This window comes from Phyllobates terribilis, unplaced genomic scaffold, assembly GCF_046119375.1.
Source record: "Phyllobates terribilis strain yellow unplaced genomic scaffold, ASM4611937v1 Scaffold_3__8_contigs__length_932513732, whole genome shotgun sequence".
Taxonomy (NCBI): domain Eukaryota; kingdom Metazoa; phylum Chordata; class Amphibia; order Anura; family Dendrobatidae; genus Phyllobates; species Phyllobates terribilis.
This window is the reverse complement of record NW_027362763.1, coordinates 71,738,127-71,764,504: the sequence shown is the minus strand read 5'-3', so window position 1 is coordinate 71,764,504 and position 26,378 is coordinate 71,738,127. Positions and strand designations below refer to the sequence as shown.

At 44.4% G+C, this 26,378-nt stretch overlaps 1 protein-coding gene across 1 annotated transcript in view; it reads left to right on the top strand.

Annotated features, from left to right (window-relative positions):
• LOC141258848 (cytochrome P450 2K1-like) overlaps positions 1-26,378 on the top strand; it is a 37,836-nt gene that overhangs the window by 6,828 nt on the left and 4,630 nt on the right. Inside the window, exons 4-7 of the mRNA XM_073674026.1 lie at positions 1,127-1,287; positions 11,402-11,575; positions 13,464-13,605; positions 14,799-14,983. Of these exons, the coding sequence (XP_073530127.1) occupies positions 1,127-1,287; positions 11,402-11,575; positions 13,464-13,605; positions 14,799-14,983 (662 nt within the window). The remainder of the gene's footprint in view (positions 1-1,126; positions 1,288-11,401; positions 11,576-13,463; positions 13,606-14,798; positions 14,984-26,378) is intronic.

Below are 26,378 nucleotides of genomic sequence, written 5' to 3'. Positions count from 1 at the left end.
AAAATATCTATTATTTTAAATAAGGTTTTGAATATTTCGGATATCTAGGCTAAAAGATGGCCTATCAGTTATGAGAAAAAAATAAGACGCAAAAGATGAAAGGCTTTTTACATGTCCTTAGCAAATCAGATGATTTTCCTATTTTACTTTCATTATAATATTTTCAGAGATACCACAGTGAGTGCAATTTTTTCATGAGATTCTCATATTGGGAGCTGGAGGATGTGTGGGCATAATTTGGTTCGATAAGGCATCTGAATAATAAAAGAAACTTTGTGCTCCAATCTGGCAGGTTTGCCATTTAGTTAAGTTGCTGCTCCATACCATACAAGGGATTATTGATTCACCTAATTTTCTTATAAATATATCAAAAGAGAGTCAAAAACATGGTGACATAGGTCATCAATGCATCCCGATGAGCAGCAAATATGCAAAACACAAATCAGGCGGAGGTTTTCCTCATTTTCCACCAGGAGCCTGAATTTCACAATATACAGAATATTGCTGTTTATCAGCCATGTAATAAAATGTCCCTGCAGGATGCAATGTGAAGCTCAAATAAAGGAGGAGGACACATCTGCTTGTAAAGGGCTAATCTGCAAGAGGAGGACATAGCTGCTTGTAAAAAGCTATTATGAGTCTCTTGGTAAATACTGTATTTTAAAGTCAGAAAGCCACATCTACTTTATGTTGACTGGATGGTTATGACAGGTTTCTGCTATTTCTAGCCTTCACCTTTTATTGGTCCATTATACACAAAAATCATTTTACATTGCTTCCTATATAATAAAATCAAGACATCAGCACAGAAATCCCCTATGTTTACATGCTGCATCTTCTCATAGTGACTTTTCAAAGAAAAAATCTGGAGGTCTAACACAGCTGTCAACATAGTGAAACGATCATCCTTTCCTTAAAGGCAATAACTTTCATGACTAAATTATACAGGGTTTTTATTCTTTTGTAATGTTTTAAAAATTGAGAAAGAATCTCATTTTACTTCATGTTTCCTTTGACTTCATGAATATTTACAGGAGTTAATAGGTTTCTTTTACGAAGATTAAAAGTAAGTTTCAAATTACTGTATATACTTTTAGATATTTTATTCTTTATTTTTACTCTAAAGGTAAACCTACTGATCTGACTATCAAAACAAATTTTGCCATCGGGAATATAATCATATCTATTATCCTTGGTCACCGACTTAACTATGAAGATCCTGCTCTGTTCAAAGTAATGACAATTATAGATGAAAATATGAGACTTCTTGGGAGCTCTTCAATTGCGGTAATATAATACAGATCTGTCACCTCTTTATTATTAACACTCAATCATAGAAATGAGCAAATCTATTCAAATTTAATTAAATTCACATAGAACTTCAAGAAATTCACTGTACCAAGCAAATTTGAACAATTTGCAAATTGATTTGTGTAAATTGCCCAAACACAAAGCAGAACATTGCATCGGTGATAGACGGCTCATGTGAGATATTAAAATCTTACTTTTCAAAAAAACAGGGTGGCACATGTTAAGGATCTGAAACTCCTAAACCCTTCATCCAATTTTAATGTGGATACCCTCAAATGAAAGCTGAAAGTCTGAACTTCAACTGCATCTGAATTGTTTTGTTTAAAATTCATTGTGGTAATGTCTAGAACTAAAATTAGGAAAATGTTGTCTCTGTCTAAATATATATGGACCTAACTGTATTTATGCTTGTGGGCATAATGTGAAAAAATGTGAAAAACTTCACGGCGTATGAATATTTTTTTTCAAGGCCCTGGGTATACAGAATATACAAGAGTGTATATATATAATATGTGTGTATATATAAACCGTTGGTACGGAAAGTATTCAGACTCCTTTAATTTTTTTCACTTTTTGCTTCATTGCAGCCATTTGGTCCATTCTAAAAAGTGAGTGGGAGCACCCTTTTTAGCTAGTACAGCCATGAGTCTTCTTGGGAATGATGCAACAAGTGTTAGAACCTTGCTCTTAGGTTTTTTCCTTTGCTGGTCACATGACCTTGTTGGCCTATTTAATCCTGCTCCACCCTTCTGGCTTTGCTGGACTTCATTGTATAACTACTTTCTAGCTAGCCTGTGCTCTGTATCTAACTCTGTTAGTTTGCTTGGTCTACGGACCTCTATGTTCTATATATTTTGTTTGTTCGTCTGTCTGCTACTATTTCTGTGGATGGTTCCCCTTTGAAGAATATTACTCTCAAGGTCTGTGAATTTCCTCTCACTATTAATGGTGTTCACCATGAGAAATTGGATTTGGTAGTTTTGAATAATTTACCTTCTCCAGTAATATTGGGATTGCCCTGGTTAAAATTTCACAATCCTGTACTGGATTGGTCTACCAGTGAAATTAAATCCTGGAGCCATAAATGTTATGACAAGTGTTGTAACGGGCGTATTGCAGCTTTGGATAGGGGAGAATTGCCTGTTCCTATTCAGGATTTTTGGAGAGTTTTGTCTGAGAAGGAATCGCAGGTTTTGCCTCCCCATAGAGACTATGATTGTTCTATTGAATTTGTCCCTGGAGCGACTCTTCCTAAAAGTCGTTTATTTAACCTTACTATTCCTGAGAGGAAGGCTTTGGAGGAATACATACAGACAAGTTTGGCCGCCGGTCACATTAGGCCCTCTAAGTCTCCTGTGGCGGTTGGATTTTTTTTTGTAAAAAAAAAGGACGGCGGTTTACGTCCTTGTCTGGATTTTCGTGAGATTAACAAAATTACTGTACGCAATCCTTACCCACTGCCATTGATTCCTGATCTGTTTAACCAGTTAATGGGGGCCAAGTGGTTCTTTAAAATTGACCTTAAGGGGGCATACAATCTGTTGCGCATGAAGGAGGGTGACGAATGGAAGACTGCTTTTAACACTCCTGTGGGTCATTTTGAGAATCTGGTTATGCCTTTTGGTCTTACTAATGCTCCTGCATTTTTCCAGAATCTTATTAATGACATCCTTAGACCTTTGATCGGCAAAAATGTGGTTGTGTATTTGGATGACATTTTGATTTATTCGCCGGATCTGGAGTCTCATTGGCGGAGCGTACGTGAGGTATTACAGTTATTAATGGACAATTCGCTTTTTGCTAAGCTGGAGAAATGTGAGTTCGCTGTACAGAGAATTAGTTTTTTGGGTTACATTATCTCCAGCGAAGGTTTTGAGATGGACCCGGTTAAAGTTCAAGCTGTACAGGAATGGCCTAGGCCTATTGGTTTGAAATCGATACAGAGGTTTTTAGGTTTCGCCAATTATTACAGAAAATTCATAAAAAATTTTTCTAGTATTGTCAAACCTCTGACCGATCTCACCAGGAAAGGTGCTGATGCGGTTCAGTGGTCTTCTGAGGCCATTGAAGCTTTTGTGTATCTCAAGGAGAGGTTCACCTCTGCTCCTATCCTTATGCAGCCTGATGTGACTAAGCCGTTTTTGGTTGAGGTTGATGCTTCCTCTGTGGGGGTTGGCGCAGTATTGTCTCAGGATAACGGGGATGGATTACATCCCTGTGCCTTTTTTTCAAAAAAATTTTCGGAGACTGAACTGAATTACGATATTGGTAATCGGGAATTATTGGCCATTAAACTCGCATTTGAACACTGGCGCCACTTCTTGGAAGGTGCGGAATTTCCCGTTCAGGTTCTTACGGATCATAAAAATCTGATATATCTTGATGCTGCCAAGCGCCTGAATGCCCGTCAGGCTAGGTGGGCACTGTTTTTCTCGCGGTTTAATTTCTCCGTTACTTACATCCCTGGTACTAAGAATGTTAAGGCGGATGCCTTGTCTCGCAGTTTTTCTCCCATAGTCGGTGCTGAGAAAGAGGAGAACATTTTACAAGAAGGTGTTGTGATAGCTGCTTTGGACTCCGTTTTGGAAGATGAGATTCTTAAAGCACAGGAGAATGCCCCATCTAACACTCCTCATGGGAGGTTGTTTGTGCCTGGGACCTTTAGGAGAGATTTGTTTGTTGAGTGTCACGAATCTCGGTTGGCAGGTCATCCCGGAATCTCTGAGACCAAGAGACTGGTGGGTCACAGTTTTTGGTGGCCTGGATGGCAGAAGGAAGTCATTAAGTGGGTGCGTCAATGTACTATATGTGCTAGATCTAAGTCCTCACATACTCCTGCTGCGGGGTTGCTTTGTCCTTTGGAGGTTCCCAGTGCTCCTTGGACACATTTGGCTATGGACTTTATAACTGACCTTCCCCCCTCTGAGGGTTTTACTGTCATCTGGGTGGTCGTGGACCGATTTAGCAAGATGTGTCACTTGGTTCCCTTCGTCAAACTGCCCTGCGCTAAAACTCTCGCTAAGGCCTTTGTCAAGGAAATTGTCAGACTTCATGGCGTTCCTACTGACATTGTTTCTGATAGGGGTCCTCAGTTCATGGCTCGTTTTTGGCGTGCCTTTTGTGACAGGTTGGGAGTTCATTTGTCGTTCTCGTCCGGATATCATCCTGAATCTAATGGCCAGACAGAAAGGAAAAACCAGGATGTTGAGCAGTTCTTGCGTTGTTTTGTGGCAGACAATCAAGAGGGGTGGTCTGAGTTTCTGCCACTTGCTGAATTTGCTCTGAACAATCATACATCTTCTTTTGCTGGTTGTTCGCCTTTTTTTTGTTGTTCTGGGAGACATCCGTCGTTTGGGTCGTTCTCCAAGTTGGGATCTGCCGTGCCTGAGGAGGAGAATTTTTCCGGTGATTTGGAGAGAGTTTGGACGGATGTGCGTGGTAATCTTCAGGAGGCCAACAGAAAATCTAAAGACTACTTTGATAGGAAACGACAGGAGGTTTTGTTCGCTGTTGGTGACATGGTTTGGTTGTCCTCTAGGAATCTGCGGTTGAGGATTCCTTCTAAGAAATTGGGTCCCAAGTTTGTAGGGCCCTTTAAGGTGCTTCAGGTTGTCAACCAATCTGCTGTTAGGTTGGAGGTTCCTACCTCCTGGAAAATTAATCCGGTATTTCATGTCTCTCTGTTAAAAAAAGCTGTTGTGTCGGATGGTGACGCCTCTGCCTCTGTTCCTCCGGTGGTGGAGGACGGGGAATATGAAATTTCTCGCATCCTTAACTCTAGACGGTATAGAGGTAGTTTGCAGTATCTTGTGGCCTGGAAAGGTTTCGGACCCGAGGATAACTCTTGGGTGAGGTCAGATGATGTTTCCGCGTCCAGACTTATCAGAGCGTTTCACAGGAGATTTCCTGATAAGCCTGGTCCTAGGGGATCCAGAGGATCCTCTTAGAAGGGGGGGTACTGTTAGAACCTTGCTCTTAGGTTTTTTCCTTTGCTGGTCACATGACCTTGTTGGCCTATTTAATCCTGCTCCGCCCTTCTGGCTTTGCTGGACTTCATTGTATAACTACTTTCTAGCTAGCCTGTGCTCTGTATCTAACTCTGTTAGTTTGCTTGGTCTACGGACCTCTATGTTCTATATATTTTGTTTGTTCGTCTGTCTGCTACTATTTCTGTTAGGAGGTGTCCCATTTTCCTCCCAGTCCTTAGTACTTGTAGGGATTCCTTCCCCACATCTATAGGTCTCCGTACAGACTAGCTTAGGACTTTAGCAGGTCTGATCGCAGGATCAGGTTCCCTGTTACATCGTAGGGATTCAGCTGAGTTCTAACGTAGGGACAGATCTCCTCTCTTTCCTTAGCTCTGGTAGCAGAACATAACAACAAGATTTTCACACCTGGATTTGGGGATCCTCTGCCATTCTTTCTAGCAGATCCTCTCCAGTTCCGTCAGCTTGGATGGTGAACGTTGGTGGACAGCCATTTTCAGGTCTCTCCTGAGATGCTCAATTGGGTTTAGGTCAGGGCTCTGGCTAGGCCAGTCAAGAATGGTCACAGAGTTGTTCTGAAGCCACTCCTTTGTTATTTTAGCTGTGTGCTTAGGGTCATTGTCTTGTTGGAACATGAACCTTCGGCCAAGTCTGAGGTCCAGAGCTCTCTGGAAGAGGTTTTCATCCAGGATATCTCTGTACTTGGCTGCATTCATGTATCCTTCAATTGCAACCAGTCGTCCTGTCCCTGCAGCTGAAAAACACTCCAATAGCATGATGCTGCCACCACCATGTTTCACTGTTGGGATTGTATTGGGCAGGTGAAGAGAAGTGCCTGGTTTTCTCCACACATACTGTACCTCTTAGAATTATCACCAAAAAGTTCTATCTTCATCTCATCAGACCAGAGAATCTTATTTCTCATAGTCTGGGAGTCCTTCATGTGTTTTTGAGCAAACTCTATGTGGGCTTTCATATGTCTTGCACTGAGGAGAGGCTTCCGTTGGGCCACTCTGCCTTAAAGGCCCGACTGGTGGAGGGCTGAAGTGATAGTTGACTTTGTGGAGCTTTCTCCCATCTCCCTACTGCATCTCTGGAGCTCAGCCAAGGTGATCTTGGGGTTCTTCTTTACATCTCTCACCAAGACTCTTCTCCCACGATTGCTCAGTTTGGCTGGACGGCCAGGTCTAGGAAGACTTCTGATGGTCCCAAACTTCTTCCATTTAAGGATTATGAACGCCACAGTGCTCTTAGGAACTTTGAGTAATGCAGAAATTCTTTTGTAACCTTAGCCAGATCTGTGCCTTGCCACAATTCTGTCTCTGAGCTCCTTGGGCAGTTCCTTTGAGTTCATGATTCTCATTTGGTCTGACATACACTGTGAGGTCTTATATAGACAGGTGTGTGCGTTTCCAAATCAAGTCCTATCAGTTTAATTAAACACAGCTGGACTCCAATGAAGGAGTAGAACCATCTCAAGGAGGATCACAAGGAAATGGACAGCATGTGACTTAAATATGAGTGTCTGATCAAAGGGTCTGAATACTTATGACCATGTGATATTTCAGTTTTTCTTTTTTAATACATTTGAAAAATTTTCTACATTTCTGTTTTTTTTTCAGTCAGGATGGAGTGCAGAGTGTACTTTAATGAGGAAAATAAAATAACTTTTTAGAATTTACCAAGTGGCTGCTATGAAGCAAATAGTGAAAAATTTAAATGGGTTGGAATACTTTCCGTACCCACTGTATATGGATATATGGGTACTAGCCATTGAACCCGTTCTACGCCCGGGTGGCGAGCATTTTTATTGGTATATGGTCTCCCATGCTGGTATGTGCTGCCCCCCTCCTTGTATTTGTGCTGCCCCCATCCTGTCCCCACTATCCAATCCTGGTATGCGTGGCACCCCTCACCCCCAATCCTGGTAAGTGTGGCACCCCTCACCCCAATCCTTGTATGCATGGCACCCCTCACCCCCAATCCTGGTATGCGTGGCACCCTTCACCCCCAATCCTGGTATGCGTGGCACCCCTCACCTCCAATCCAGGTATGCGTGGCACCCCTCACCCCCAATCCTGGTATGCGTGGCACCCCTCACCCCTATCCAGGTGTGTATGGTATCCCTTATCCTGGTATGCATGGCACCCTATCCCTCACTCCCAATCCCAGTATGCGTGGCACCCCTCACCCCCAATCCCGGTATGCGTGGCACCCCTCACCCCCCAATCCTGGTATGTGTGGTACCCCTCACCCCCCAGTCAAGGTAGGCATGGTAGCCCTCACCCCCAATCCCGGTATGCATGACACCCCTCACCCCCCAATCCTGGTATGCGTGGCACCCCTCACCCCCCAATGCTGGCATGCGTGGCACCCCTCACCCCCCAAACCTGGCATGCGTGGCTCCCCTCACCCCCCAATCCTGGTATGCGTGGCACCCCTCATCCCTATCCTGGTGTGTATGGTATCCCTCATCCTGGTATGCATGGCACCCTATCCCTCACTCCCTATCCCGGTATGCATGCCACCCCTCATCCCCAAACCTGGCATGCGTGGCACCCCTCACCCCCCAAACCAGGTATGCGTGGCACCCATCATCCCCAATCCCGGTATGCCTGGCACCCCTCTCCCACAATCCCGGTATGCGTGGCACCCCTCATCCCTATCCTGGTGTGTATGATATCCCTCATCCTGGTATGCATGGCACCCTATCCCTCACTCCCAATTCCGGTATGCTTGGCTCCCCTCACCCCCAATCCCAGTATGCGTGGCACCCCCAATCCCGGTATGCGTGGCTCACCTCACCCCCAATCCCAGTATGCGTGGCACCCCTCACCCCCAATCCCAGTATGCGTGGCACCCCTCATCCTTATCCTGGTGTGTATGGTATCCCTCATCCTGGTATGCATGGTACCCCATCTCTATCCTGGTGTGTATGGTATCCCTCATCCTGGTATGCATGGCACCACATCCCTCATTCCCAATCCCGGTATGCGTGGCACCCCTCACCCCCAATCCCGGTATGCGTGGCACCCCTCACCCCCCAATCCTGGTATGTGTGGTACCCCTCACCCCCCAGTCAAGGTAGGCATGGTAGCCCTCACCCCCAATCCCGGTATGCATGACACCCCTCACCCCCCAATCCTGGTATGCGTGGCACCCCTCACCCCCCAATGCTGGCATGCGTGGCACCCCTCACCCCCCAAACCTGGCATGCGTGGCTCCCCTCACCCCCCAATCCTGGTATGCGTGGCACCCCTCATCCCTATCCTGGTGTGTATGGTATCCCTCATCCTGGTATGCATGGCACCCTATCCCTCACTCCCTATCCCGGTATGCATGCCACCCCTCATCCCCAAACCTGGCATGCGTGGCACCCCTCACCCCCCAAACCAGGTATGCGTGGCACCCATCATCCCCAATCCCGGTATGCCTGGCACCCCTCTCCCACAATCCCGGTATGCGTGGCACCCCTCATCCCTATCCTGGTGTGTATGATATCCCTCATCCTGGTATGCATGGCACCCTATCCCTCACTCCCAATTCCGGTATGCTTGGCTCCCCTCACCCCCAATCCCAGTATGCGTGGCACCCCCAATCCCGGTATGCGTGGCTCACCTCACCCCCAATCCCAGTATGCGTGGCACCCCTCACCCCCAATCCCAGTATGCGTGGCACCCCTCATCCTTATCCTGGTGTGTATGGTATCCCTCATCCTGGTATGCATGGTACCCCATCTCTATCCTGGTGTGTATGGTATCCCTCATCCTGGTATGCATGGCACCACATCCCTCATTCCCAATCCCGGTATGCGTGGCACCCCTCATTTCCAATCCCAGTATGCATGGCACCCCTCATCCCCAATCCCAGTATGCCTGGCACCCCTCACCCCCAATCCCGGTATGCGTGGTACCCCTCACCCCTCAATCCTGGTATGTGTGGTACCCCTCACCCCCAATCCTGGTATGTGTGGAACCCTCACCCCCAATACTGGTATGTGTGGTACCCCTCACCCCCAATCCTGGTATGCGTGGCACCCCTCATCCCCAATCCTGGTATGCGTGGCACCCCTCACCCCTATCCTGGTGTGTATGGTATCCCTCATCCTGGTATGCATGGCACCCTATCCCTCACTCCCAATCCCGGTATGCGTGGCACCCCTCACCCCCAATCCCGGTATGCTTGGCACCCCTCATCCTGGTATGTGTGGCTCCTCTGACCCCCAATCCCGGTATGCGTGGCACCCCTCATCCTTATCCTTGTGTGTATGGTATCCCTCATTCTGGTATGCATGGTTCCCCATCCCTATCCTGGTGTGTAAGGTATCCCTCATCCTGATATGCATGGCACCCCATCCCTCATTCCCAATCCCGGCATGCGTGGCACTCCTCATCCCCAATCCCGGTATGCATGGCACCCCTCATCCCCAATCCCGGTATGCATGGCACCCCTCATCCCCAATCGCGGTATGCTTGGCACCCCTCACCCCCAATCCTGGTATGCGTGGCACCCCTCACCCCCCAATCCTGGTATGCGTGGCACCCCTCACCCCCCAATCCTGGCATGCGTGGCACCCCTCACCCCCAATCCTGGTATACGTGGCACCCCTCATCCCTATCCGGGTGTGTATGGTATCCCTCATCCTGGTATGCATGGAACCCTACCCCTCACTCCCAATCCCGGTATGCGTGGCACCCCTCACCCCCAATCCCGGTATGCGTGGCACCCCTCACCCCCCAATCCTGGTATGCGTGGCACCCCTCACCCCCCAATCCCGGTATGCGTGGCACCCCTCACCCCCCAATCCTGGTATGCGTGGCACCGCTCACCCCCAATCCTGGTATACGTGGCACCCCTCATCCCTATCCTGGTGTGTATGGTATCCCTCATCCTGGTATGCATGGCACCCTATCCCTCACTCCCATTCCCGGTATGCGTGGCACCCCTCACCCCCAATCCCGGTATGCGTGGCACCCCTCATCCCTGTATGCGTGGCTCCCCTCACCCCCAATCCCGGTATGCGTGGCACCCCTCAGCCCCCAATCCTGGTATGCGTGGTACCCCTCACCCCCCAATCCTGGTATGCGTGGTACCCCTCACGCCTAATCCTGGTATGTGTGGTACCCCTCACCCCCAATCCTGGTATGTGTGGCACCCCTCACCCCCAATCCTGTTATGTGTGATACCCCTCACCCCCCAATCCTGATATATGCATGGTCCCCTCACCCCTTTCACACTGTACACACATACGAAAAAAATAAACAGTTATACTCACCTTTCTTCTCTGTGCTCCAGCGCTGCTGTGTCCTCTTCTGCCGGAGGCAGGGGGAGGAGTGCGGCGCCGGAGCACCGCGCTGACCGGCGCCATTTTGCTGAAGACACACAGTAAATGTGTCTTCAGTAAAATGGCGCCTGATAGCGTTATGCACACGCGCCGTTTCGACGCCATCACTCCGCCCCCGGTCTCAAGCGAAGAGAGGCGCCACGGCAGCGCTCCTCCCGGTCAGGTAAGTATGTAAGTTTGGCGCCGGAGATCGCAGTATGTGTTCTGTGTCTAAGCATACCGCGCGATCTTCGGCGCCATACACCTCCTCTTACCTGTAACGGCTGGATGCCTGCTTCTCTCTGGAGCCAGACTGCGCGTCACGCATGCACAGTCTATCGAGGCTTCGGACAGAAACACGCATCCCCAGTTATATTATAGATATGGGTATATGGGTATAAGACACACACATATATATATGCGTGTGAGTCTTAAGATTTTTTTTGCTATGATCTATTTTTATGCCTTGGTGTCCAACAAAAGCTCAGAGCACAATTATATCAAGTTAATTTCCATTGAATAAATAAGTGCTGAATTCAAATTTTGTCATCACCAGCACACATGCGTTGTAGCATTTTGAACGTAAAGTGAATCTAACACTTCTAATGAGTTGCATCAAGTGTATTTTTTGCAATTGATACATTTTATCCATTGACTGTGAGAACTGGAAGACAGTTGTCTGGAAAGTATTTTACGTATTTTCTCCTGCATTTCTGATACTATGTACATGCCTTCACATTTCTTCAGGTGGTTTAATATTCTACTAATCATCCTTTTACAGCTGTACAATGTATTACCAGGCTTTCAATACGTGTCAGGTACCCATACAAAAATAATGAAAAATATTGAAAAGCTGCACTCTTATTTCAACGATAAGTTTGTGGAATGCCTTAAGACACTGGACAAAGATGACCAGCGCGGCTATATCGATGCATTTCTTATTAAACAGCAAGAGGTAAAAAATGTGGAAAGAATCATCCTTCGTAGTGTTTTTGATCTGTGAAAAGGTTGTTTCAACTTTAAAATTCTTTTCAAGGCCTCATTTACGCTTCCTATTTTCCCTTACGAGTGCTATTCATGTTTTTCACGGACAGCACTTGTACCTGTGGTAGTTTATGTGGCCATTCATATGGCCATAATTTTTCACAGACCGAGTAGTCTGAGAAAAATTGCGGAGACATGTCCGATTTTGAACCGAACATCAAAATCGGAAAAGCAAGTATACGAGTCCTTGACAAAAAAATCGGCCTGCGTAAGAAAAACTGACGTGTGAATGAGGCTTTAGAGTTTGTTTTGATTACATGATGGTTGCAGGTACGTCATAGTGTCCATGACTATTGTTCTTTGCTCAACATATCAAGAGATGAGTGGTGTGAGATGACTTACTTATAAAAACATGATTTTGTGATACTCTTTTGGGAAATGCTTATGCTATATGTGTATATACAGTATGTGGCCATAGACATGGCCTTATCAGAACAATCTCCTGCAACAGCTTCACAAAGTCTTACTTCCCCATGTATAGTACACTGTCATGGAAGCATTGGATTTACATCCACAAGCAGCTGTTCTTAATATATCTTCCGCCTCCATTGATACGTATGTATATATGCATTGGATATAAAAAGTCTCGACACCTCTGTCACGTCAAAATACCATGTTTTTGTTATTTTTAATAATTCATATCAAGAAGAATCATTTTAAAAACCTTTACTGTTTACCATAATCTGTAGAATTGAATTGAAGAAAAAAAGTGAAATCTTTTCAGGTGGAAAAAAAAACAAAAACTAAAATAACGTGGCTTCATATTTATGCACACCTTAAAGAGCAAAAATCATATAAATGTGCCTGCAGAGCAGAATACAATTTTTTAAATGTATTATTTTTTTTACTTTGCTTCTCCATTGTGGAGATATTAGCAATGAAATATTTACCACCTATTGAAATAATTTTTGTCAAGGAAAGTGGATGCTATCAGATAGTTTTTACTGGGGGGTGTGTACTTCTGCTCCCTTTTTGACAATAACCAATCATATGCAGGCAGAAATCTAGAAGTGCAGAAGAACCTGTGATGAGGTCATTAGGGTCATATGACCTGAGTCCACAAATCCTGCCAGTTGGAGTGTTACACAGCACAGAAGTGTGGATCTATGAACTCTAGATAATATTTCAGGAACTTATGTGCTGGGTAATAAATTGTAAGTGCTTATTTAGGCTGCACACTGAATAAGACGATTTGTGGCTTTACACCCCTTACTGTCTATTCCACCACAGTACTGCCCATTTTGGCAGAGCTGGGGTGACAACGACAAAAGTTGCAAAATGTTAGCGTAACCTTATTTTGTGACATATTTTTTTCATAAAATATAAAATCTTTGATGAATAAAAACGATTACATACGAATTCTGGCGAAAAATACTTTGAAAAGGTGAAAGTAAATTTCAACATGGAGTTGTGCAAAAAAATTGTAACTTTTGTAGTTTTCTGCCAAAATAGGCAAAGCTGGGTCAGAAAGCATGTGCAGCGAGGTGCAAATTCATGATGAGCTCTGGCATACCTTACATTAGAAATCTTACTCCAGTCTATAACTAGAATAAGATTTTTGTAAAGTCGCCCAGAGGTGCACGTCACTATTCAGATGTTCTTGGTTCATTAAGAGGTGAGCGCTTCTTAATGTATCAAGTGTCCCTGACACCAAGACAACAATTTCGGTCTTGATTAAATGAGGCCATTGTGCCTACCCTAGAAGTGAGGATAATTTTTTGGTAATTGCTTAATTTGTCAGGACTGTTATCGAAGTGAACTCCATCATATAAGTACTATACATTTGTATGTATATTTAGGAAAAATTGGATCCCAACACTTATTTCCATGAAAATAATCTTTTAAGCATCTTAGTGACTCTATTCATGGCTGGAACAGATACGACATCATCTACTATACGATGGGCTATTACATTTATGGTACAGAAGACTGAAATTCAGAGTAAGTTCTATTATTTCAAATGAGCTTTCTATTTTTTAGAAGAAACCCTTACTAATTAGTTGATCACAAATTGTTTTTCTTTGGAACACCAGTGATGTCCTGCACTCTGAGGGTAAACTGGACAGTATGTGGTTGATTATTACTCTAGCACCTCCAGAGGAGAAATCAAGCATTACACAGTGCCATATATATCCATGGGTTGTCCGTGTAATGCAGGCCAGGACAACTCCACTAGAACAAAAAACACTTTTTATAACTACTATGTATTCTTTCCTGAGAATACAACCCATCTAATAACTCATAATTCACAAGTTGGAGTAATGTATTGGTTTTCTATACTTTACTAGTCCAGCTTTAATTACTTTTAGGATCGCAGATTAGAAAGAAAGGTGCTGATTCCAGATGTTGCAACTCAACTAGATCCTGTGCATTTTCACCTAATTGCTGCTTGTGAATATAGGGATTGATTATACAGAATAACCGAAAGGGAATGGGTCGCCTAAAAACAGCAGCCACAAAAAAAGATGTATTCAAAGCAGCAGAGCAATCTTGTAGGCAAATCCTTGTTAATGTACATAATCAGGCTTAAAAAACAACATTTCAGACCAAAATTGCTCTTTGTTAATCCAAAATATAAAATGACTGCTGTTTTTTGGCCAAAACCATGCCTTTTTTGGATGATTATGTATTTTTACTAATAAAGAATTTGTATAAGGGATTGCTCTGGTCCCTTGGATATAGAATTTTTTGGATACATTGACATTCTAATGGGTAGATACAAGATAAGATGACGCTAGAGGTGTGGTGCACAGGAAGTTTACAAGCAGAAAATTAAGACCCAACTTCATGACGTGACTTCCATATAATGTCACTTCATATGGTCGTATTTAACTTTCTCAATCTAACTAGATCACATGAACAATATCTCATGGGATCACGCAATCATGTACTGAATATGATCAAAAATAGATTTTAGAAAATAAAATGTCAGAAGGCAATTACAGATTTGTGGCTTTAGGTTTCAGCGGAATGCTGTGAATCATTTCAGAATCTCATATTTTGACACTGAATTGCCAAGTTCCATGATATTTTAGTAAAATTTGAACAACTGTTTGTGATATTAATACAGGATACCAAATATTAATTTGGATGTAATTAAATTCATATTTCTTTTCAAAATCTACATCCTTTAGAGCGAGTACATGATGAAATTGATAAAGTGATTGGTTTAGCTGTGCCAAGGATTGACCACCGTAAGGATATGCCCTACACCAACGCTGTCATCCATGAAACTCAAAGATTTGCTAATATTTTACCAATGAATCTTCCTCGAGAAACTACAAGGGATGTATTTTTTCAGGGCTACAATATACCAAAGGTATGCATTGTTGCCTTTGTTGCTTTCATATAGGACCAGACCATGCAGGTAGTACCCTTTTATTCAGACCCTAACTATTGGAAGATGAAAATAAATATTTGTTCCACAATTAAGAAAGGCAGGACCGCCGAAAGATCCTCCTAGCAAAACTTTTATAGTATTATGCCTAGTGCAAACCTGATGGGATGAAACATTCTCTTTGTGGTTTACTTTAAAGCTTATTTGTCATTTCATCCAAAACCTAAAGAAAAGCATTGCTCTGCTCTCCTCATACCCCCACAAGGTAAAATGGCGTATAGTGCACATATCAATCTAATATGACCATGAACTGCCTATTTTATCAGTTTGCAAAAGAAGAGTGGTCAAAGACATAATCATCTTGGAAATTAAAGATGAAAATTGCCTTTTCAGAGAGGAAAAAGACTAGAACTCTAGTGCCCCTATAGGAAGTACTAGAAAGTTCTCGTCCTCTTCTTCTCTGAAGAACTAATTTGCATATTTATTTTCCCAGAGAAGCATGCATGGCGTATTAGTCTCCTCACTCTGACATGCCAGGGCTGGCTTGTCACTTTCCACAAGCAGAAATGTTACCCCTTAGATCCTAGTCTTAAGCCTCTCACCTAGCCAAATCAGATCTCATACTTTGCAATGACCAAGGGCAATACCACAAATTACTGTCTGCAAATTTGGATTCTAGTTTGGCCTTTATCCTAAGTCATAAGGAAATGCTCATTAAAGAGTCGATATTGACTTTTAGGATGTGTACTTCCAATATGTGTCACTAAAGTACTAGTCATATTCCTCTCTGAAGAGACTATTTGAATATTTAATTTCCCAGAGTACCATGCATGGCATATACGTCTCCTCACTCTGACATGCTAGATGTGGCTTGGTACTCTCCACATGGAGTAGCGTTAACCCTCAGATCCCAGTCTTAAGCATGTGAAATTCTACTCTATGGGGTTGAGATCTGTTGATTGACTTGGACATTGCAGAATATTTCACTTTCTTGTCTTAAAAACTCCTGGGTTGCTTTAGAATTATGTTTATTGTCATTGTCCATCTATACGGTGAGGTGCCATCCAATCAACCTTGCTGCATTTGGTTGAATCTGAGCAGAAAGTATATCCCCGTACACTTCAAAATTCATTCGGCTGCTTCTGTCTTCAGTCACATCATCAATAAGCACCAGTTACCCAGTGCTATTGGAAGTCATGCAAACCTGTGCCATCACACTGCCTCCAACATGTTTTACAGAGAATGCGGTGTACTTTGGATCATGAGCCATTCCAAGCCTTCGTCATACTTCTTAATTTTGCATTGTCAAAACTGAGCTGGCTTTTTTAGTTATTTTTGGGCAAAATCATATCCAGCCTTTCTATTTTTTAGGCTGATTTATGGTTTGCCCCTTGTGATGAACCTTCTGAATTTGCTCTCATGGAGTCTTCTCTTTATGGTACACTTAGAAACTGATACACCTATTTACTGGAGAGTGTTCTTCACTTGAATGGATGTTGTGAAGGTGTTTTCCTTCACCATGGAAAGGATTCTGCGATCATCCAACACTGTTGTTTTCTGTGGACGTCAAAGCAGTTTTGATTTTCCAAGCTCACCAATGAGCTCTTTGTTTTTGCCGAATGTACCAAACTATTGACTTGGTCACTCCTAACATTTCTGCTATCTTTCTGGTGTGGTTCCTCTTTTTTTCAGCCTAATGATGCCCTTTTTCACTTTCATTAAGAGCTCCTTTGACCGCATGTTGTGTGTTCACAGCTACAGCTTCCAAATGCAAATGCCACACCTGGAATCATCTCAAGACCTTTCACCTGCTTAATTTAAGTTTAAATAAAGAGAGAAAAAGCCTATGCAGCCAATTAAAGAGCTTTTTGAGATAATTGTCCAATTACTAGTGATGACCATCGGGGCTCTTGGGAATGCCCGTTACTTGATCGATTAAGTATCGCAGGTGTTCGAGAGCCATTATATATTAAACAGGATGTGTCTGACCATGTCACACAAACCACATGCCCCGATAAGGCAGTAAAATGTTAAAATTATATTTACTAGTGAGTACCGGATGGTGTAGTTTTGTTCCCCCTCTACTATGTCATCTACTGTAGTCATAGGCGATGGGTATATACAGTTAGAGATGGCCTGGGTATTAAGGGGTAGAGGAGGCAGTGTTTTTTTTTCTCTTTTTAATTTTGATTTGTGTACAAGGCATTATAAAGGAAAGACTGCTTCCCAACATTTTTCTCTGTCAAATCCATTTTATCTTCTCTACTCTGACAACATTGTTCCCTGCAGTTATCTGGGAGTCAGAGATGCATCCAGGCATTTTCACCATTGTGATCCCATTCCATTTGAGCACTGTTTCCATCCATTTCAACAATTTTCCTGCCCTTAAGCCCTCCTGTTAGGGTCTTTCAGAAAAATGCTTGAGTTTCCCATTGACATCCATTATACTTGTTACTCGAGTCGATCCCGTCCGATCAACCGATCTGCTCGATTCGAGTATCAAGCACTCAAGCATTTTAGTGCTCGATCATCACTACTAATTACTAGAGATGAGCGTTGTTCTACTCGAACTGTTCGCCAATCTCAAATTCGAGCTGTTTTGGGCGGTGTTCGAGCCGTTCGGCGAACACGAACAATTTGAGAAAAATTCGGCTGTTCGAGGTTATGTTCGATAACTGTTCGTGCACCAAAATCATAACTGGATTTTTTCTCAGTAATGATGAAAATTAATGTTAATACGCAGTTTGAGTGTACAGCGGGGTGGGGGGAGGGGCAGGGGATGGATCTCTGCAGGAACAATGAAGATCTCCATTTTTTTTTCTCTTTCCCGCATTTGCAGTGGGGAGGTGCAATCTGTCAGCCTATCAGCAGCGCACACACGGAGCGAAGTGCTTTTTTTCACACAAGCAAGGGCATGTGTCATTGGCAGTGTATGTCACATGTCCTTGCCCTATAAGACCAAGCCATTTTCCCCGTCGCCACCATTTTCTCACTGCTGCAGCTGCGTGTTAGACGGCACCGCTGTTGCTGTGTGCGCTATACCTTGTTAATTTCAAGCCAATTTTCGCACAAATATACAGATAGCTTGGGAGTAGGGAATAGTTGTGATTGCAGTCCTTTTAAGGACTAGGTTACAGCATTTCCTACGACTTTTATCAGGGAGGTCTGTGCTCTTAAATAGATAGGTTGTGGGAGTAAAGACTAATTGTAATTGGAGTCCTTTTCAGGACTAGGTTACATGAGTTCCTATCAGTTTTTGCCAGGCAGGTCTGTGCCAGTGCTGTGCAAGTTTTTTTCACAGCATTTGGCTGAATCTAGCAAAGCTAATCCTTTTTGGCCTATTGCAGAGTGTGTTAGTCAGTGGAGTAGCCTATCTGTGTTGCAAGATATACCACCTGTGTATAGAATACCAATTTTTTTACTGCACCTAGTGAAGTAAAATCTTTTGGGCATAGCATCATTCTATTAGTCCATCTATACTGACCTCCATCAGGTTGCAAACTGAATATAATTTTTTTCTGCATCTAGCTCTGAAAAAATATTTGGGCTTCTAGCAGTGTGTGGGACTTGGTCTATTAGTCCATCTATACTGACCTCCATCAGGTTGCAAATTAAAAATATTTTTTTTCTTCATTTAGCTCTGAAAAAATATTTGGGCTTCTAGCAGTGTGTGGGACTTGTTCTATTAGTCCTTCTATACTGACCTCCAGCAGGTTGCAAATTGAATATAATTTTTTTCTGCATCTAGCTCTGAAAAAATAGTTGGGCTTCTAGCGGTGTGTGGGACTTGGTCTATTAGTCCATCTATACTGACCTCCATCAGGTTGCAAATTAAAAATAATTTTTTTCTGCATTTAGCTCTGAAAAAATATTTGGGCTTCTAGCAGTGTGTGGGACTTGGTCTATTAGTCCATCTATACTGACCTCCATCAGGTTGCAAATTAAAAATATTTTTTTTCTGCATCTAGCTCTGAAAAAATATTTGGGCTTCTAGCAGTGTGTGGGACTTGGTCTATTAGTCCATCTATACTGACCTCCATCAGGTTGCAAATTAAAAATAATTTTTTTCTTCATTTAGCTCTGAAAAAATATTTGGGCTTCTAGCAGTGCGTGGGACTTGTTCTATTAGTCCTTCTATACTGACCTCCAGCAGGTTGCAAATTGAATATAATTTTTTTCTGCATCTAGCTCTGAAAAAATAGTTGGGCTTCTAGCGGTGTGTGGGACTTGGTCTATTAGTCCATCTATACTGACCTCCATCAGGTTGCAAATTAAAAATAATTTTTTTCTGCATCTAGCTCTGAAAAAATATTTGGGCTTCTAGCAGTGTGTGGGACTTGGTCTATTAGTCCATCTATACTGACCTCCATCAGGTTGCAAATTAAAAATAATTTTTTTCTGCATCTAGCTCTGAAAAAATATTTGGGCTTCTAGCGGTGTGTGGGACTTGGTCTATTAGTCCATCTATACTGACCTCCATCAGGTTGCAAATTAAAAATAATTTTTTTCTGCATCTAGCTCTGAAAAAATATTTGGGCTTCTAGCAGTGTGTGGGACTTGGTCTATTAGTCCATCTATACTGACCTCCATCAGGTTGCAAATTAAAAATAATTTTTTTCTTCATTTAGCTCTGAAAAAATATTTGGGCTTCTAGCAGTGTGTGGGACTTGTTCTATTAGTCCTTCTATACTGACCTCCAGCAGGTTGCAAATTGAATATAATTTTTTTCTGCATCTAGCTCTGAAAAAATAGTTGGGCTTCTAGCGGTGTGTGGGACTTGGTCTATTAGTCCATCTATACTGACCTCCATCAGGTTGCAAATTAAAAATAATTTTTTTCTGCATCTAGCTCTGAAAAAATATTTGGGCTTCTAGCAGTGTGTGGGACTTGGTCTATTAGTCCATCTATACTGACCTCCATCAGGTTGCAAATTAAAAATAATTTTTATCTGCATCTACAGTACCTCTGAAAAAATATTTGGGCTTCTAGCAGTGTGTGGGACTATTTGTATTAGTCCATCTATACTGACCTCCATCAGGTTGCAAATTCAAAATAATTTTTTTCTGCATCTAACCCAGCCAATAGTTTTGGCCTAATACCACAGTTTGGCCACTCAGCTCTGCTCGGTTACCATCCATTGTTTTTTTGTGCAAACAACTCCAGAGTTGTGAATTAGTTAACCACCAAAATGAGTGGAAAAAGGCCTGCTGCTGGTGGAAAGGGGAATAGGCGTGTTGGGAAGGGGAAAAAAGGTTGTGTCCGTGGGGTAGGTGTTAAAGCAACAGTAACATCTGCAGAAGAAAGACCATCTTCCAGCCAAACTAAAATGTCTACTTCTTTTAGCGGACAATGTGATAAGATCCCTTTCTTACGGCCACGCCAATCGCTACAAATTCCAGATGAGGCACAAAATCAGCAGGTGCTTCAACGGATATCAAGTGCTCCTTTAAGTGGGCTCTCCTCCACATCAACTTCAACATCACAAATACTCCAGTCCTCAAAGGTGTCACCCAAATCGCACTTGCTTCCTCACAGCTCCCAAATCTCCAGCTGCCCGTCTGAGTATGAGGTAGAACAGATGGTTGAGTCTGCAGAGCTGTTTACTCATACTATAGCCTGGGAATCAGAGGTCGACTCCAGCGCTTCTGTGAATCCAGACGAGGAAATGATCTGCACTGATGCCCAGAATCTTTATGAGTCGGATCCAGGACCAGACGCAGAAGGTTCTGACCATAATGTAGACCCTCATTCCCAAACTGTAACTCCTCTTGGTGGAGACAATGAGGAAGACGATGATAAGACTCAAATACCTGATTGGAGCGACAACTTTAGTTTTTTGTCAGGGCAGGAACAGGTTGGCTCTGAGGACGACGGGTGTGATAACGCACAGGGTGATGATGATGAGGTCGGAGATCCCACTTACTGTCAACCCACAGTCAGCCAAGAGATGAGGTCAGCAGAGGAGGTGGAGGAAGATGCTAGTGATGACGAGGTCAGGTTGCGCCTTCCTGGACAGAGACGTAGTACTGGAAGCACGTCAACAACTGCATCCTCAAACACAACTCTGCCTCTCACCACAAGTCGTGGTGGCTCTTCAGGTCACTTGGGTGCTAAGCCTTGCATAGCCTGGGCATTTTTTCAGATCGATAAAGATGACCCAACTCGTGTTATCTGTAACATTTGTCAGCAAAAGCTAAGTAGAGGCCAAAAAATACATAGTTTGAGTACTTCATGCATGAACCGGCACATGGACATGAAGCATAAGTTGCAGTGGGAAGCTCAGTGTGCTACAATGCGGCCTAGCCGGCCGGGCCAATCACCGTCTGCCATATCTTGTGCATCCGCGGCCTCTTCATCCTCTGTGACTGGGGGGACAGCAGTCACACCTGTTTTGGGGTGCAGACCTGCCACCTCTTTACCCGCAACAGCCAGCGTGATTGGCAGGTCATCATTTTCTTTGGAGGTGGTAACACCAGCTGGTGTTGAGCGCTGTCCGACATCGATAGCACCACCTTTGGATCAAGGCAACCTAACATGTCCGCCTGCATCTTCCTCACAGACCGGCAGTTTGCCGGGGACACCCTTATCAACCCCGTCTAAGCACAATAGCCAGCCCTCGGTCCCTCAGATGTGGACAAGTAAAAGACCATTTCCTCCTAGCCATGAGAAAGCTAAGAGGTTGAATTTCACCATCTGCAAGCTCTTGGCTACAGAAATGCTGCCTTTCCGCCTGGTGGACACAGAGGATTTTTGAGACCTTATGTCCGTCGCAGTGCCCCAGTACCAGATGCCCAGTCGGCACTACTTCTCAAAGAAAGGTGTGCCTGCGCTCCACCAGCATGTCGCACACAACATCACCGCTTCTTTGAGAAACTCTGTGTGTGACAGGGTGCATTTCACCACAGACACTTGGACGAGTAGGCATGGACAGGGGCGTTACATGTCGCTGACTGGGCACTGGATAACTATGGTGACAGCAGGACAAGGGGCTGCTGTCCAAGTCTTGCCGTCCCCACGAGTTGTGCGTCAATCCTCTTTATGTCAAAGTTCCTCCACTGCTTCTGCCTCCTCAACCTCCTCTCGGTCTTCCACCTGCACCCAAAGCCTGTCTGGTCATGCCACAAGCTTTCTAACTACGCAGAAGGGATCCTGCACACCTCCTTACTATGCTGGCAGTAGGGCTCAACGTCATCAGGCGGTTTTTACATTGAAATGTCTGGGAAATGTGAGTCACACAGCTGAGGAGTTGTGGTCAGCTCTGGAGAACCAATTTCATGAATGGTTGTCTCCACTGGACCTGAAACCAGGGAAGGCCGTGTGCGACAATGCTGCAAACCTGGGTGCGGCCCTTCGCCGGGGCAATGTCACACACGTGCCTTGTATGGCTCACGTGTTGAACCTGGTTGTCCAGCAATTTTTAGCCCACTATCCCAGACTAGATGGCCTTCTGCAGAGGGCACGGTCGCTGTGTGCTCACTTCCGCCGTTCGCATCCCGCAGCTCAGCGACTTACATCTCTACAGAAGTCGTTGGGCCTGCCACTTCACTGGCTAAAATGCGATGTGCCTACCCGGTGGAATTCAACTCTGCACATGTTGCAGCGACTGTGGCAGCACCGACAAGCCCTGGTGCAATACGTTCTGACGTATAGCCTGGGCCAACGAGATTCAGAGGTGGGGCAAATCACGCTGGAGGAGTGGTCTCAGATCAGGGACCTATGCACCCTTCTGCACAGTTTTGAAATGGCGACGAAGATGTTTAGTGCTGAGGATGCCATTATCAGCATGACTATTCCGGTGATTTACATGCTGGAGCACATGTTAAACAGAATTCGGAGTCAGGTGGTGGCACAAGAGGAGGTGGAGGAAGTAGAGGAGGAGGAGTTGTATGCGGAAGGGCTAACATCTGCAAGGTCCAGACGGTCGGCAGCACTAAGGCGGCAGGCATGTGAGGGTGGGGGAGATGGTTTTACCAGGGCGCATGGTAGCAGCCAAACTAGTGAGGAAGGTGCAGGAGCCCAGGAAGAAGTGGAGGACGAACTGATGGAAGACTCATCAGATGAGGGAGACCTTGATCACATTTCTGTTGTGCGAGGTTGGGGGGAGAGGACAGAGGAAGGAAGCATGATTGTTACCTCGCCACCAACACAACAGGGACTTGGTGCTCCTGGATGCGCAACACACATGAGTGCCTTCTTGCTGCACTACCTGCAACATGACCCTCGAATTGTGAGAATTAGAAATAATCCTGACTACTGGGTTGCCACACTGTTAGATCCCCGGTACAAAAGTAAATTTGCAGAAATTATTCCTGCCATAGAAAGGGATGCACGCATGCAGGAGTATCAGCAGAGACTGTTGCAGAATCTTACATGTGCTTTTCCACAAAATACCAGTGGTGCACGTAGTGAATCTCACAGTTCCAACTTGCCAACCATGGGACCGTCAAGTGTTCAGCACTCAAACCGTAACAGAACCACTTTATCTGCTGGTAACATCAATTTTGCGGAATCATTTTACCACTTTTTTAGCCCATCCTTTGCAAGGCCACAGGAGACAAGAAGTCTGACACATAGTCAACGCCTAGAGATGATGGTACAGGAGTATCTCCAAGTAAACATTGAAGCCACGACTGTGTCACTGGACCCTTGCTCTTTTTGGGCTTCCAATCTGGATAAATGGCCGGAGCTAGCCACTTACGCCTTGGAGATATTGTCATGCCCCGCAGCCAGCGTTCTGTCTGAACGTGTGTTCGGCGCTGCTGGTGGTGTGCTGACAGATAAGCGCACGCGGCTCTCCACTGATAATGTAGACAGACTCACGTTCATAAAGATGAACAAATCATGGATCCGAAACAACTTTTCTACCCCTGTGTCATCCTGGGGAGAGTAAAAGCTTGATGATTGGTTGAAATCACCCTACCAACCGTTTTAAGCTTTCAAATTACTAATCATGTTTATCTGTATCTTGACTGGAAAATAATTTGGGCTTTGTAGCAGTGTGCAGCACTGATCCTATTAGGCCATCTATACTAAAGCTTCACCATATTTAAAATTAAAAATAATTTTTAGCTGCATCTAGCCCGGAAAATAATTTTGGGGCTCCGAGATGCGCAAGGCACATAAGTGCCTTCTTGCTGCACTACCTGCAGCATGACCCTCATATTGTCAGAATTCGAAGTAATCATGACTACTGGGTTGCCACACTCTTAGATCCCCCAAACTTTTCGATCAACCTTTTCATTTTAATAAAGACCAAAAAAATGGTCATTTTTGAAATTATAAGCATTAGCAGGTTGTTAGAAACTGAAATCAAACAGTTTTCAACTCAAAACTTTATTCTAGGTGATGTTACATTTTCACATAGGACCCCTTGTTCGAAAGGAGCTTCTGAACTCTCTCGTCCATTGAATTTGTCAGGTTTTGGATGGTTTCTGCTTCAATTGTTTTGCATGAGGACAGAATACCCTCCCAGAGCTGTTGCTTAGATGTGAACTGCCTCCCGCCATCATAGACACTCCTTTTAATGATGCTCCAAAGGTTCTGAATGGGGTAGAGGTCAGGGGAGCATGGGGGTCACACCATAAGTTTGTCCCCTTTTATGCCCATATCAGCCAGAGATGCAGATGTTTTATGTGCAGCATGAGATGGTGCATTATCATGCAGAAAAATGATCTTGCTGTGAAATACACGGTTCTTCTTCTTGAACCATGGCAGGAAGTGCTGTTTGAGAAAATCCACATACATTATGGAGTTCATCTTTAGCGCCTTCAGGGATCCTAAAGGGGCCGACAATCTCTCTCCCCATGATTCCAGCCCAAAACATTACTCCACCTCCTCCTTGTTGGCGCTGTAGCCGTGTTTGCGTGGGGTGTCCATCAACCAGCCATCCTCCACTCCATCCATCTGGACCATCGAGCGCTGCACGGCACTCATCCGTGAACAAAACAGTTTTGAAATCAGTCTTCATGTAATGTTTGGCCCACTGGAGCCGTTTCTGCTTGTGTGAAGTGGATAGAGGAGGTCGACAGGATGGCGCATGCACAGCTGCAAACCTCTGAAGGACCCTGCATCTTGTTGTTCGGGGGACGTTGGAGGCACAAGCAGCTTCAAAAACTTGTCTGCTGCTATGACAAGGCTTTTTTGCCGCTGCTCTTTCAACCTGACGTAATTGCCTGTAGGAAAGAGTCCTCAATTTGCCCTTATCAGCACGCACACGTGTGTACTGTGAATCAGCTACATACTTCTTGATTGCCAAGACACTTCATCCTGATCATCGCACAATGTTGATTGTAGTCATGCCTTGACCTAAACACTCCACAATTTGTTGCTTCTCAGCAGCCGACACATCCTTTTTCTTTCCCATTTTGGCAGAAAATGTAGGCTGCTTAATAATGTGAGAGAGCCTTCTTAAGTAGTCTTGCCTTTCATTGGACACACCTGCCAAACTAATTAGCACAGGTGTCTGCAATTGCTTACAGTGATATAAAGAGCCCTGACACACATCACCATCAATGAGTTTAACTGACAAACAAACAAATTCTTCCCTTATCACTCCTAAACACTTTTTGCATAATAATTTGGAACGCAGTGTACATGTGCTTTTCCACAAAACACCAGTGGTTCACGTAGTGAATCTTACAGTTCTAACTTGCCAACCGTGGTCTGTATGGAGTTGTTCAATAAAGGGCCCAAAATTAAGATAACATAGATGGAAGAGGTCTCTATGAATAGGAATTCCTAAGTATTTGATACCCTGTGAGGGCCAGGCAAAGGGAAAGTTGGACTGGATGGAATCCTATATGGATTTGGGGAGGGAGACATCGAGGGCCTCAGACTTCGCTGCATTGATTTTAAAATTTTACCATGTAACAAAGTGATCTATTTCAGCCATAACAGCATGGATGGATATATGTGATTGAGTGATATATACTAGGACATCATCAGCAAATAGAGAGCACTTGTACTCGGTGCCTCCCACCTCAATCCACCTAATATTGGGGTTATGGCGAATTGATGAGAGCAGGTGCTCCGTCACTAGGATGTATAAGAGAGGGGACAGAGGACATCACTGCCTTGTCCCATTGGTGATTGTGAAAGGTGATGAAAATGTTCTGACGCACCCCCTGGGCCTTGGGACACCCGGAGCCGGACCCTTTTTGGTGGATGCTGGTGGTTGTAGTCTTCGTGGCGGCGACCCAGTTCCGTGGCTCAGGGCGGTCAAACCAGTGGCGGAACTATTTATGTGGTTTTCATGTTTAAATGTCCGACTACGCCACCCGTGGATTGCGGTCAGAGTGAACCGCCGCTACAGGGCAGACCACTGAGGCTGGTGTTGTGGGTGCAGCAGAGCGTAGCATAACTCCCCACGGGAGGAGTA